The sequence below is a fragment of the Sorghum bicolor genome, chromosome 5, assembly GCF_000003195.3.
Source record: "Sorghum bicolor cultivar BTx623 chromosome 5, Sorghum_bicolor_NCBIv3, whole genome shotgun sequence".
Classification (NCBI taxonomy): Eukaryota; Viridiplantae; Streptophyta; class Magnoliopsida; order Poales; family Poaceae; genus Sorghum; species Sorghum bicolor.
In genome coordinates, this window is record NC_012874.2 from 66,612,269 (window position 1) to 66,626,949 (window position 14,681).

Here is a 14,681-nt window from a genome sequence, read left to right on the forward strand (position 1 = left end):
CAAAGGCACTTAATTACTATGATCGATCTTCCAACTTGGATAGTAATCCTAGGTACCAATACATCCATAGGACTCATAGGCTAGCTTTAGGCCGTTGATAACAATCTGGACTGGTTTGGACTTGTGAAACTATTTGAACTTATGAATTATGGCTATGTAATATCGTAATGATGGACTTTATGAATTGGACTTTTGAACTTATGAAATATGGCTTGTAATTGTGGTTTATATATATCGTGCTCTTGTGTTTGTGGATCAATATATGTATATATATGGTGGTCAGATTTGGATTTGAATTATATATTACATGCTATGGTCAAATTTGGATTTGAATTTAAATTTTTTTGCTGGAAAATCAACTGTAGGGGTGGTTCCAGATTGAACCGCCCCTGCAGATACAGACTGTAGGGGCGGCTAGTGCTGCAGCCGCCCTTACAAATGGTGGTTATACAAATCCAATTTGTAAGAGCGGATGGTGTTTTGAGCCGCCCTTACAAATACTAGTGTTTTCAGCTACTCTTACAAATGGTATTTGCAAGGGCGGTTCGGCCAGCCATCTCTACACTAAAAGCCCATAAGAGGGACGGTTGGGCCAACCGTTGGCTTGTTGTAGTAGTGAAAACTATCCTAATTTTTTTTACTTATTAGAGATGATAATTAATAAATATATAAAAATTAACTATCCTAATTTATGGGTTGGGATTGCTCTTAGCGATACATATGCCTCGTTATGACTTATATATATTGCGCTATTCACATATTAGTGCTGATCGCTTTAAGACGATCCCAGCTCACACCAGACAACTAAATTTATTAACTTACGTGTCTCTAAAATACACTTCGATTTTCAGAAGTGGACAGTTCATTAATGAAAACAAGCTAGCGATCTGCTGCTTCTAAAAATCTATTAACAAAGACCAATCTCTAAAGAGATATGCAGCTTCTTGAAGATGCTCTAACAAAATAAAATGCTGGTAGTAAGTTTGTAACTATATTACATAAATTCTTGGAATTTTAATATAAAGTTTATCTCGATTCAACCTCACATGAGAAAGTTATGATTTTTTTTTTATTTTGCAAATCAGCTTATAGATAGTTCAAGACACAAACTAACGGTGATAGTCTGACAACGATGATGACCATTTCATTTACGTGCTCTTCCCTGTTATATGCTCCAACTGCTATACATTACCTTTCGTGTACAATGGATTTCTTTGTGCCTTTGACTTTGGCATGTACACCTCGATCGGAAAAGACTCTTCTTATAGCTATCATTAGCAGCAAGCATCGCTTCTTTGCTTGCCACAAGCGCAAAGAATAAAAGTGAAAGGATATATCTACATGAGAACCTGGATGCTTGCTTTTTGTGCTTTGCCTGGACAAGTACCTACCTTGAGTGCTCGCCGGTAATTAACTTCGCACGTCGAAAACACAAAATGTTCTTGGCTTCACAATTCAGCCTCTTTGCTCCAGACGATGTTTCTATAAATTGCAATGCTCCATCAGCACCGGACTTGCTCTCACATTTGCACGCTTACTAGCTGTTGGTTCCACCACAGAGAACACGCAGCAAATTAAGGAGAAAATAGGAGGGGGAGACTGAGAGTCTGAGGCTGAGAGGGTAGCAGCAATGGCGGACCTTGTGCTTGGGTTGGCCAAGTCGGCGGTGGAGGGGACGCTGACGATGGCTAAATCGGCGATGGAGGAGGAGGCGAAGCTGAAGAAGGGCGTGCAGCGTGACCTGATGCTTATCTCGGATGAGTTCGAGATGATGCACTCTGTCCTCAACGTCGCCAAGGACCACGTCACCGACGACGACGTGACGCGAACCTTGGTGAGGCAAGTGCGCAACATGGCGTTAGACGTGGAGGACTGCATCGAGTCTGGTGTCCACCTGGAAGACAAATCCAACTGGTGGCGCCGCTTGCTACCGCCGTCCTGCGTGCCGGCTGCGCCGCCCGGGGCCGATCTGGACGCCACCGTCGCCGACATGGAGCTGCTCAAGGCAAGGGTTGACGCCATGGGTCACCGGAACATGCGCTATAGCCGCGTCGGTGATTCTAGCTCCAAGAAGCCTGGCAACAAGCAGACGCAGACGCAGCAGCAGGCTGTAGTGACCACTACTGCAGCAGCAGCATCATCTGGCGGCATCTTTTCTATGGTGAGGTATGCAGCGGAGAACCTGAGCAGTCCAGTGGATCTTGCCACGTTGATCAACAAGAAAGATACTACATGCCCTCATCAGGAGCAGGGCTCCCCTATGTCGTCGACCGCCGCAGCCGGTGTCCTTCGAGTCATCTCAGTGGTGGGAACAAGAAGCGATCTGGGGATGATGTCCATCAGGAAGGCGTATGACGACCCAGAAACCTGCAGCAGCTTCAGATGCCGTGCCTGGGTGAAACTGATGCATCCCTTCAATCCTGACGAGTTCATCCGGAGCTTGCTGGCGCAATTCTACAAAAACTATTGCCCACAACAAGAGGTACCAGGAGATGTCATGGAGCCGACGGAGGTGATGGTGGCGGCAGATGGTGGCGTAATCGTTGAGGAGTTCAAGAAGCAAATGAGCAAGCATAAGTACCTAGTGGTCTTGGAAGATTTGTCGTCCACCATGGTTGACTGGGAGGCCGTCAGAGCCTACCTACCTGACAAGAACGACGGCAGCTGCATCGTCGTGCACACGCAACAGCTTGGAATGGCAAGCTTGTGTGTCGGACATCCGCATCGTGTTTCGGAGCTGGAGAAGTTCTCGGCCGATCATTCTGTCTATGTCGTTTTCAAGCAGGTATATATGATCAAACCACGATAAATTATTTATTTTCAACCAAACATGCATGCATGATGCATGTACCCCCCTGGCCTGTCCCCAAAAAGAAAAAAAGTACCCTTTACTGCCTTAATTTTATTTCTAATTTTGACTTCACCATGTTCTGCAATTCAGATCTTCAATAATCGTTACATATCTTTATTATTCATTAATTACGTATCCCTCCGATCTGTCCTAAAATAAAATACAAGGGATCAAAGTTCGTTCTATATCAAAGCATCTTAATTTGACTAATAAAATTATAGTGAAAGATTATTAATATGTACCGCACCAAAGAGGCAAATAATGAAACTGCATTGTCTAATTTATGCTAATTTGATGTCGTAAATGCTATTGTTCTATTTTAGAAATCCGGTTAAAAATTATGATATTTCGACTTTGAGGATTCCTTATATTTTAGGACAGAGGAAATATGAGGAAACACCACCACAAGATTTTTGCTGTTTTCTCAGCATTTTTTGTGATATTTTTTCCAAGGATTTGTCCATAATTTTTACCTATCGATACATATCTAAAGACACAATAACTCAATACGTAAAGACACAGGAACTCAATAGGTAATTGATTTTTACCTGTTGAGTTATTGTGTCTCAAAGAAATTGTGCAACAAATTGGCCATAACACATAACTAGCTCTTTGCATTCATTCTAAGGCCATTCCTAATGCATTGCATAATGGTACTATATCTAACCATGAGGGGATAGAGATGTAGAAATAATTCCTACTGTACATTGTATCATGGCTATGAGATAGTTTCTATACTTACCAAATCATATAGACACTATATAAAAAAATCATAATAGCAATGAATGTTCTTCATTCTCCTATCATTCACATATTATATACGTCCATATCTTAGTTCTCGTGTAAATATAATTTCTTATATAGGAAACAATTTCCTTCTCTCTTTCTTAATTCCAATACCACATCATTATTTTTTTAGTTGATCACCCTAATTAATGGTCATAGAGAGCTTCCTAGTGTTTGGATAGAGTTTGCTTATTCCTCAAGTCACTCAAGACATTAAACCAGTCTGGACCCAAAATGTGAGCACAATTTTTAAGAAATATTCTTTCAAAACACACCGCCACTGTCAACTATTTTCATAGTCCCTTCAACTTTTAGAACTGTTTTGTTTATACACTAGGTGGTTTAGAGAATGGTTTTAGCTAATGAGGTGCCACATCAACCATCCTACATGGCTCGAGGTTAGTGTGAAGGGGTTAAATAGGACTACAAATATTCTTTTTGAAAATATACAATAATATTTTCTAGTGAAATATCTAATTAAAAATCTTAAAATCCGATTTAATCTTAGAAATTTTGTTTTAGCTCAAAAATTATTAAAACAGTTTCTGATACTTCCTAAAATCATACTCTATCCTCTAGTGATTAGCTTGGAATTAAATCTTCTATGGTCCCTTTTTGGTATTCATTTGTTAACAGATGTGATTGTTAACTATTAGTAGGAAACATGGCATGAATTAACATACATGTTCCCATGAGGAAACGGGAACAGGAATGGGAACATGACGACACGGGAAAAGAAACATGGGGTGCTGTTTTATAACGTGGGAACGTAAATGTTTCAGTCCTTGGAATGTGGACATTCCTGGAACATGGAAGACCATGTTCCTGTTCCTGGGCCAGAAAAGTTAGGAAGATGTCATTTTCCAGAAAACAAAATAAATCAACCCCACATGACATTGATTTTTAATTTCTTTTGCAGGAGGCGGATGGAAATGTTGAGGAAACCGTGGTGAACATGAAGCTGAAAACTGCACGTGAGTGGCTAAACCAACATGAACTTATTGGTCACGAAGAGGATTTATACAGCCTCTTTTGCACCCGCTTCAATGGCCGCGTGGTATCTATCTGGGGGATGTCTGGTGTTGGCAAAACATTTCTTATCAAGAACCTGTACTACAAGCTACTAACTGGATGGACTGATCACATGTTTGGTTGGGTGGATGTATCCCATCCATTGGACTTAACCAACTTGTCACGGAGCTTGCTTCTAGATTTGAATCTTGGGTATCTCCAACGCGGCATAATGCCAACTTTCAAAGACCCAATTCAAGCGTGCCGCGAATATCTGCTGAAGCATCCCCGCTCCTTCATTGTTATCGATGGTTTGCAGTCAATAGAAGAATGGGACTTGATAAAAGCTGTCTGGGACATTGCAAATTTATCTCTAGCCTGCATTGTTGTCATTACCAATGAAGAAAGTGTTGCCAAACACTGCGCATCAGACAGCTACTCAGTGCTGAATGTTCAAGGTCTCGAAATTCACCACGCCATGGAACTCTTCCAAGATAAGGTATGTTTCATTTACTTTATTTAGTAATCATTCTTGTAATTCATGTAAATACTGCTCTAACCCCTTAAGTTTGTGTGTAACCTGTGTTATTGGGTTTTGCTCTAATGATCCTCTTCAAAAATTTCACGGAACTTGAAGCTAGTGGTAATTAGTTAAAATTATTTTCTTCATGGGTCTGGATTAGGGCTGGCCCTATCCACCAGACCTCGCCTTCTGCTTAGCAATTTTGATTCAGAACATGAAGCTCGATTGCCTCTTTGATTCAGAAGAAGCACCAGGGCAGAAAGCATCCATATCTGCAATTTTGATTTCACACTAGACTACATTAGCAGTTCCTTCTAGTGGCGGATCCAGGCCCCGGGCTGCCCGGGCTGCAGCCCGGGGCGCGGCCCAGAAATTTCTTTAACAATTCTTTTGTGCCGCCTAAGATAACCCTAAAAATATAGATTTAGCCCTAGCTGATGTGCCCTTAGAATACCTTGCACTATTTTTATCCCCCCCTCTTTGAGTTGTTTCTGGATCCGCCACTAGTTCCTTCCAGTTTGAATATGGGGCATGGGAGAATGGATAGGAAGGGACTTTGGCCACGAGAAGGGAGAGGAAACATGGGAAACTCATGGCTGACTCATCACCGAATATCCCCCGCAGATGGTGGAGCTCACCGCGTGTGCATAGGGGCGTCGGAATATGGGCACCATGCCGCTTGTGGGCGGCGATGGGTGTCCGGCTAAGCTGCCCACCCATCTCATCTCGTATGCCGCTGCTACCATAGGCGGTTGGGCGGGTATGCATGCAGCACAGCGAAGGTACCCTCGGTAGCAGAGGTCTGGTGCCGCCGCCATCAGCCATCTCGGTGTTGGTTGGCTGTTTCTCTGATCAATACGTGCGGATAGAGAAAACCGATTGAACTTGAAGCAGATGGTGTGGAGTGTTGAATCGGGTGGCTTGCGCTGGGGTTGGCTTCAACTTGAGTAGGGTCAGTCATATAAGGCCTAATTAGACCTGTGACAAAAATAAATTTAATTAATTATTATTAGTAGCTTTAAGATTCCTGCAAAGTTTTTTTAAGAGGGCCATCGAAGCAGAACTCCCGTTATTAGCCATGATCACAAACTACCATATTATTGCAGAATATCGATATACATATGTAACTCGAGCTCAACCATTGACTATTGTCGTAGATCAACAATTAACTCGATCTTTGAGTGGGTTCCAATTCATGACTAACACTTCAATCATATCTTGATTAGCTCCTTAATCACTTTAGTCCTATTAGATTTTGAGAGCATGCAATATCTAGTCCAATATCTGATATATGTTGGCTCTTTAAGATTGCATTATTTGAGGGATATATAGAGAGAGTAGGGGCACCACTCTCCCTCGGTGGTTGCCGCTTGCCAGTTTGATGCTCGATCTCAACGCATATGCATATGTCCATGCTATGCCTTGTTAAATGTGTGTACATGAAGGCATGAGCAATGACTGGACAGGGGATCACAAGATTGAGGATTTTTGTGTGGGGGTGTCGATACACATCACCAGGGCATCTAGAATTGATGCTATCACCAAAGGCCACGATGCTCCCTCACCACCAGCCTTCCCTAGATTAGCCAGTTTCTTGACTTGCACAGCTGCCATCACGTTAACCATGCATCAAGCTTTTGTATCCACTATTAGCTTCATCCAACCATTGTCCCCCACCATTGCCTTGCCTCACTGCCATCTTGTTCACCTCCATGGCTAGTCCATCGGCCTCCTCAATGATCTTTAGGGCTTGAAGGAATGAACCTTCCTTTCTCCCTGGCAACACACAAAAAAAACCTTTAAAACAACAATGCCTGAGCATCGTGATGATGGAGGAAGTGAAGAAAGGGCCTGCTTGCCAGTTATACGTGACTGGTGATTCTACTTATTGTGTATGCGACAAATAATATTGATGTGTAATTTGGGGAACCCTACAAGGGCTAGTGGACTTAGATTGGTTGGCCTAACTTTGGAGGCTCATGGGCCACATGTCACTGCTTGCTCACTACCCTTATATAGCCAAGTTGGCCCATTACTAAGAGCACAGAGCTTGTCTTCTATCTTGACATCTATGATATGTTTGGCTACTACATGCGAAGGGTCATGGGAACAAGTTGTGCAAGGTGATAGAGGGAATTAAGGTGGCGATTTAATTTTTCATCCTAATCCTTTCTTTGGTTTGTGGACATAAATAAGTAGAGTTCAAGAAGGAATTCATACAGAAGGCACCATGACACCTAAGAGGGGGTGAAATATGTCACATAAAAAGTTACTACCGGCTTATTTTGCCTAATTAACAAAATCTATGCAAGAGACATCAAAAGAGTTTGCTAAATGTTGGTATAACTAACCCAAAAGAGTTTTGCACCATAGGTTCCAATCCTGGGAACCTAGCCAACTAGACTATAACCTAGAACATAAGGAAATGTGGAAGTTTAAAGGGTTAGAAAATGTAAGTCCTATTGATGATTTTTGGGGTTATTAGGAAGCTCCTCTCCCCTTTGTCATTGTTGAATTCCTTTGCAAAGGGCCAAGCTCTCAGTCAAGTAACTATATAGCTAGCCCTCAGGCCTCCCCATGTGCAATTTAGTCTTCGAGATAGCCTCTCTCGTACTGCTTTGCCGTTTTCACTATAAAGCTTCCAACCAAAACATCACAAAGCCTCGTTCCTTCTGGTAGAAGCTAGGTGGCTACACTAAAGACACAATTAGCATGATCTCACAAGATTACAAGCCCCTACTGTAAAAAAATAGTGGGCGCAAGCACCAAGTAGCAAGAGGTATGTGAACCTTGCTAAACACTAAACCTAATCCTAAAGCAAAGCACCAATATGGTGATCTAACTAGCCTAAGCACTTCACAAGGTACTATGCTAATCACCTAGTAAATCCTTAAGCACCTTTGGTGCCCAGAGCACTTAGAATAGAGCCTCAACTATTCTTCAACTTTAGCACATTCTAACAACCACTACAAGGCCATCCAAAGGGGTTTTTATAGCCTCCCCTGTCAATATAGTCATTGGTGGTAGACACACTCATGCAGTGAGCATTGGAAAGGTCTGATGCTACCACCTGAAAAATCTTGTGATGCAACATGGACTAGCTATTGTAGTCAACCATTGGGGGTCTTTCTCCGGTGCACCCACTAGAGCTTTTTGGTGCCCCTCTGTCTTCTATGCAGAAACCTCTGTGCACTATTTCTTAATTTCTCCGATGCTCCCACCAGAGTTTTTGTGTGCTCTTGATCCTTCTCTGCACAATTCTAGCAAGCCTCCTCAATTTCTTTTTCCCTAAGCTCTGGTGCTTTTCACTTGAGCATCAATAGAGAGTTAAGTGAGGCAAAACCTTAGCCCACTTCACTTAGCAAGTATTTTTTGGTGCTCCCAACTCCAGCACCACTGGAGCTTTCCGGTGAGTGTTAAAGCACTAAAACCAAACCCTAGGTGAGGGTTGGGCCTTAAGCTCTAGTGCCCATCACTTGAGGGTTCTGTGCTACTATTTGGTGCCCATTTTCTCTGTTTCTTTGTGTCTTGTTGTCCAGGCTCTGATCACTTGGTGTCTTGGACTGCATGTAGTCTTCTAAGGCCTTCTAAGTGGCTTTATGTCCTTTGAGGTGATGATCGCTGGATCTCCATGTTGTCTTTTTCCATGTCCATATATCTTTGCATCCATTGAACTAAAACCTTGTATACAAGTCAATTTGTCATGTTGTCACACAATCACCAAAATCAACTATGGCCCTAGCTTAGTTGCCATTTTCCTTACAATACTCTATTTAGTGTGTGGGTTTTTGAGTGAAAAAATATATAAAAATTTATGATAGATATGATGATACATTCATCTTTGATTAGAAGTGCAACTCCCACCCAATTCTCATCCCTCACCTATGGGAGTGATTGGTGTGAGTTGGTCCTCAAGACTCCCATTTCTCTTGCCATCAAAACTTCTACACTACGAAACAAACAAAAAGTTTGTAAACTACTACATCCAAGTTTCCATTCCCTCCTTTTTTTCAATTACCCCCAACCAAATGTGCCACTAGAGTTCATCATCCAAGGAACGAGGAACACATTGCTGAAATTAGAATTTACATTTTTTTAACAGATGGAACTTCGAAGCTTCTACTAATTAACGTTTGGGGTATTATTCTATTGTTTGAACAATAGGTCGGAGGTCGGATAGGCGATATGATTGATGAGGAAGGAAGGCGCAACATTGTGCGCAAGTGTGGCGGACTTCCCAAAGTAATATGTGCTGCAGCTGATATTTGCCTGTCCGGCTCATATATAGGGTTGCATGATTCCCTCAGAAAAGATAACCTTGTCTCTGTGCTGGAGGCAAACCCACTATATATCAGAGAAAACCTAGAAGATTTGTATGCATGGCTACTTTCCTACTTCCATTCCTGCCCGGATTTTCTGAAGCCATGTATCTTCTACCTGTTAATCTTCCCTCTGAACAACACCATCCGGCGGAGGCGTTTGGTGAGGCGTTGGATTGCGGAGGGATATGCTAGAGACAATAAAGAAAGAATAGCAGAGGAGAACGGGGAGATGTCCTTTTCCAGGCTCGTCAATCTGAGCATGATCCAGGTTCAAGGCCAACGCAGGAGCAGCGTGATGATGGCTAAGTGCCAGGTCAATGGCTTCCTACGTGAATACATCATCTCACGGTCAATGGAAGAGAACCTTGTCTTTGGACTGGAGGGCCAATCCAAAAGGGGCTTGCAACGCACGGGACGGCACCTTGCCATAGACGAGAGCTGGGACAGAGACAGGAATGTGTTTGGGAGCATCGATTTTTCACGGCTGCGGTCTTTGACAGTGTTTGGTAGGTGGGAATCATTCTTCGTCTCTGACAAGATGAGGCTTCTCCGGGTGCTAGATTTGGAGGACGTGTCTTCAGGTGTAACAAATGGTGACGTCGAGCTGATGGTGAAGCTGCTGCCCCGATTGAAGTTCCTCTCCCTGAGAAGGTGTACTGGAATCAGTCGTTTGCCAGATTCCCTGGGAGATCTGAAGCAGCTCCAAACTCTGGATATCAGGGAAACATCTGTCGTCAAGCTACCGAAGAGCATCGCCAAGCTAGAGAAGCTGCAATACATTCGTGCTGGTAGTGGTACCTCCATAGTAGCACCATTAGATGAAGACACCAGCAGATTTGGAAACCTGCCACTGCCAGTAGTAGTAGAAGCACCACCAGAGAATCCATCAACGGCAGCAGCAGCTCCCAAGAGCAGGATACAGGCTACGACTATGGCGTCCTGGTTGTCAAAGTTGAGCATCCACCGCCGTACTGATGACAGCTCTCACAATGGCGTCAAGTTGCCTAGAGGGACTGGGATTGGGAAGCTTTTCAACTTGCACACACTGGGTGTTCTTAATGTGAGTGCTGCAGGTGACGAGGGCATTCTGGAGGAGCTCAAAAACCTCACCCAGCTGCACAAGCTTGGGGTGTCAGGCATCAACAAGAACAACGGCCACAAGTTTTTTTCAGTCATCTCAAGCCTCGCACATCTGAAATCCTTGTCAGTCCAGGTACAGCTCGACGAGGACAGTCGTCAGCCTAGCTGCTTGGATGGCATCTCCACCAAGACTAGAGAGAACCTGCAGAGCCTTAAGTTGTATGGACTCCTACACAGGTTGCCAGTATGGACCAAGGAGCTTCAGAATCTCAGAAAATTGAGTTTACATATGATTGTGCTAACACAAGAGGGGATACATCTACTTGCAGGTCTACAAGAGCTACGGAGTCTTAAAGCAGGATTGGATCAACCTCAAATCGTATTGATCTCGTGTGTGCAGAATATATACACTTACAGACTCAGCGACCTCTCCTACAAAATAGCTCTACGCGCGGTCATGGCCTGCGGCGCAGCGGCTTGGGCGGAGGTGCGGCGTGCGCATCGTGCGCTTGTGCATGCGATCGTGTGCAACCATGCAGTTTTACAGAACATGCGGACACATGTACTCAGTTCTGTTATCACCCCCCCGCAGTGACAGCGTCGGGAGCCCCGACGGTGAGACTGGAACGAAAACTGGTGAACGTGAACGTCGGCAGCCCTTTGGTCATCACGTCGGCGAATTGCTGATCCGTTGGCACATGAACGACGCGCAGTTCACCAAGAGCCACTCGTTCCCGAACGAAGTGGATGTCGAGCTCGATATGCTTCGTGCGTCGATGGTGTACCGGGTTCTTGCTCATGTAGACAGCGGAGACGTTGTCGCAGTAGGCCACTGTGGCGCTGGGTACATCGTAGTGAAGCTCGTGGAGCAGCTGTCGAAGCCATATGCACTCAGCCACGGCGTTCGCCACGGCTCGGTACTCGGCCTCCGCGCTTGATCTTGACACGGTGGCTTGGCGCTTGGAGGACCAGGACACGAGGGCGTCGCCGAGGAAGATGCAGTACCCGGATGTTGAGCGGCGCGTGTCCGGGCACCCAGCCCAGTCAGCGTCCGAATAGGCGATGATTTTGGGGACGCCGGTGCCGTGAAGGTGGAGGCCGAACGACATGGTGCCACGCACATATCGTAGTATGCGTTTGACCACGGCGAGATGACACTCGCGCGGATCATGCATATGTAGACAAGCTTGCTGTACGGCGTAGGCGATGTCGGGGCGGGTGATGGTCAAGTACTGTAGTGCGCCAGCGATGCTTCTGTATTCGCCGGGATCACGGACAGCAGCACCTGTGGTCGACGGCAGCTTGGCCTTGGTGTCGATCGGTGTCAACGCCGGCTTACAGTTTGACATCCCGGCACGGTCCAGAAGCTCTTCAGCGTACTTCGCCTGAGATAGGAAGAAGCCACGGTCGCGGTGCTGAACGTCCACGCCGAGGAAGTAATGGAGAGGTCCCATGTCCTTCACGGCAAACTCGGACTGTAGTCGTGCGATGATGTCTTGGAGAAGTGCCTCGGAAGATGCAGTGAGCACCATATCATCGACGTAGAGGAGGAGGTACGCTGTGTCCGATCCGCGACGTAGTACGAACAGGGATGAGTCCGATCTTGTAGCGACGAACCCAATGGAGCCGAGGAAGCCAGCGATCCGCGTGAACCATGCCCGTGGTGCCTGGCGGAGGCCGTACAAGGACTTGGAGAGGAGGCAGACGGCGTCGGGCTGTGTCGCGTCAACGAAGCCGATCGGCTGTTGACACAGCACACGTTCGTCGAGGTGGCCGTGGAGGAAGGCGTTGGAGACGTCGAGCTGTCGCGTTGGCCACCGGCGTCCTGCAACAAGGGTGAGTACGGTGCGGATCGTGGCCGGCTTGACCACGGGCGTGAACGTCTCGCCGAAGTCGATGCCGGGACGCTGGGTGAAACCGCGGACGACCCATCGCGCCTTGTACCGCTCGAGGGATGAAGTTTGTGCTTGAAGACCCATTTGCCGGTGACCACATTCGCACGTGGTGGCCGGGGAACCAGCCGCCAAGTGTGGTTGGACTGGAGCGCGTCGAACTCGCGCTGCATCGCCTCGCGCCAGTTCGGGTCACGCAGAGCTGCGCGAGCAGAGCTGGGGATGGGCGAGATGTTGACGGTGTCACCTGCAGTCGTAGCCATGGCATACCTCGGGTTGGGTTTGAAGATGCCATCGCGTGCCCGTGTCACCATGTGATGGCGTTCTAGGACCACGGGCGTGCGTGGCGGTGTCGAGGAAGCCGCTGCTGGCGATGAGCTCGTCGATGCCCCTGGTGGCGAGCTGGTCGACGGTGTGGCGTCGTAGTGACCTGGCGAGGCGCCGGACACTGAGGACGCGGCCGCAGGTTCTGTGGGTGTCGTTGCCGACGGCGATGCAGGTGGTTCCGGCGCTGTAGGAGTTGCAGCCGAGGACAGTGTAGAGGAAGGTGCCGACCGTGCAGGAGAGGACGGGGGTCTCGCCCGCCGTTGTACAGCCTGGTATCCAGGTGTGATGACAGGGTCATCTTCTGGGAGGCCATCAGATGCAGTAGGCGCAGAACACACCGGTCGATGAGACTGCTGCTGGAACGGGAATTGCAGCTCGTCGAACACCACATGACGAGAAGTGATAACACGGCGTGTCTGCGGATCATAGCAACGGTAACCCTTGTGATCTGAGGGATATCCCAAGAACACGCAAGGTACAGATCGCGCGCAGAGTTTGTTGGCCGCTGTTGCGGATTGATTGGGGTAGCAGAGGCTGCCGAAGACGCGAAGGTGCGCATAAGTCGGAGGCGTGCCGAAGAGGAACTCGTGCGGCGTGGCAGTGCCCGTGGCCCGGCAGGGACGCCGGTTAAGAAGGTAGGTGGCTGTGGCCAGGGCCTCCGCCCAAAAGGATGGCGGCGCGTGAGCATGCAGGAGCATCGTGCGGACACTATCATTCAGGGTGCGCAGTGTGCGTTCCGCCTTGCCGTTCTGTGCAGATGTATACGGGCAAGAGAGGCGAAATGCGATGCCGTTGTCCTGGAAATACTTACGAAGGGTGAAGTTATCAAATTCTCGGCCATTATCAGTTTGGAAGCTAAGAATGGGTAAACGAAATTGCCGAGAGACATATGAACAAAATGACAAGAACGTGGGAACAACGTCTGATTTGTTCATGAGTGGGAAGGTCCAGACGTAATGGGAGTAGTCATCAATTATTACCAAATAAAATTTATTGCCTGAGATACTAGGTACAGGAGACGTCCATACGTCTGAATGAAGTAATTGAAAAGGGAAATAGCTAACTGAAGAAGATGAACTAAAGGGCAGGCGCACATGCTTCCCGAGCTGGCAGGCAGGGCAAGTATGAGCGGCTGACTTGGTGCAGTTGAACGGAAAGGAACGCAGTGCGGCTGTAAGCTGATCGCGCCCCGGATGTCCGAGTCGCTGATGCCAAAGGTCGACGGAGATAGCGGTGGCGTGGAAAGCTTGAGGCGCCGGTGGCTGCAGTGGGTACAGATCGCCCTGGCTATCACATCGGAGCTTCACCTGGCGGGTATGAAGATCCTTAATGGAAAATCCATACGGATCGAATTCAACCGATACATCATTGTCACGGGTTAGTGCTCGAACAGAAATAAGATTTTTGATCAGAGAAGGTGTGACTAGAATATTGTGAAGAGCGAGAGGAGATGTGGAGGTGGGAATGGATGAGCCGGCCAGATGAGTAACGGGCATGGAGGCGCCGTTGCCTACGGTGACCGAAGGAGAGGAGTTGAGGGGTTGGACAGTGGGAAAGTTACCAGGGGCAGATGCCATGTGCGACGAGGCGCCAGTGTCCAGGAACCAATCAGAGGTGCCATTGCCAGCAGGGGGGACGCCGGCGCTCGCCAACGCTCGGACACCGTGTGCCCGAGGTCGCGCAGGGCGTCGGAGAGCTCCTTCAGCTTGGCGGTGTAGTCGGTGATGTTGAGGTCACCCTGGTACAAGCTGCGGTACTCGGCCTCCAGGTACACGGCGCGGTGCATCTGGTGGTCGCGGAAGAGGTCGACGATGGCAGCCCAGATGGTGAAGGCGGTGGCGCCGGGAACGCGCACGATGCGGAGGACGTCGCGCGAGATGGTGTTGTAC

General features: G+C 47.2%; 1 protein-coding gene across 1 annotated transcript; it reads left to right on the top strand.

Annotated features, from left to right (window-relative positions):
- On the top strand, positions 1,538 to 11,016 carry LOC8066713 (probable disease resistance RPP8-like protein 2). The gene is made up of 5 exons (XM_021462154.1): positions 1,538 to 2,794; positions 4,557 to 5,147; positions 9,336 to 10,287; positions 10,372 to 10,902; positions 10,991 to 11,016. The coding sequence occupies exons 1-5, from the start codon at positions 1,631 to 1,633 to the stop codon at positions 11,014 to 11,016; spliced, it is 3,264 nt and encodes a 1,087-aa protein (XP_021317829.1). The 5' UTR covers positions 1,538 to 1,630.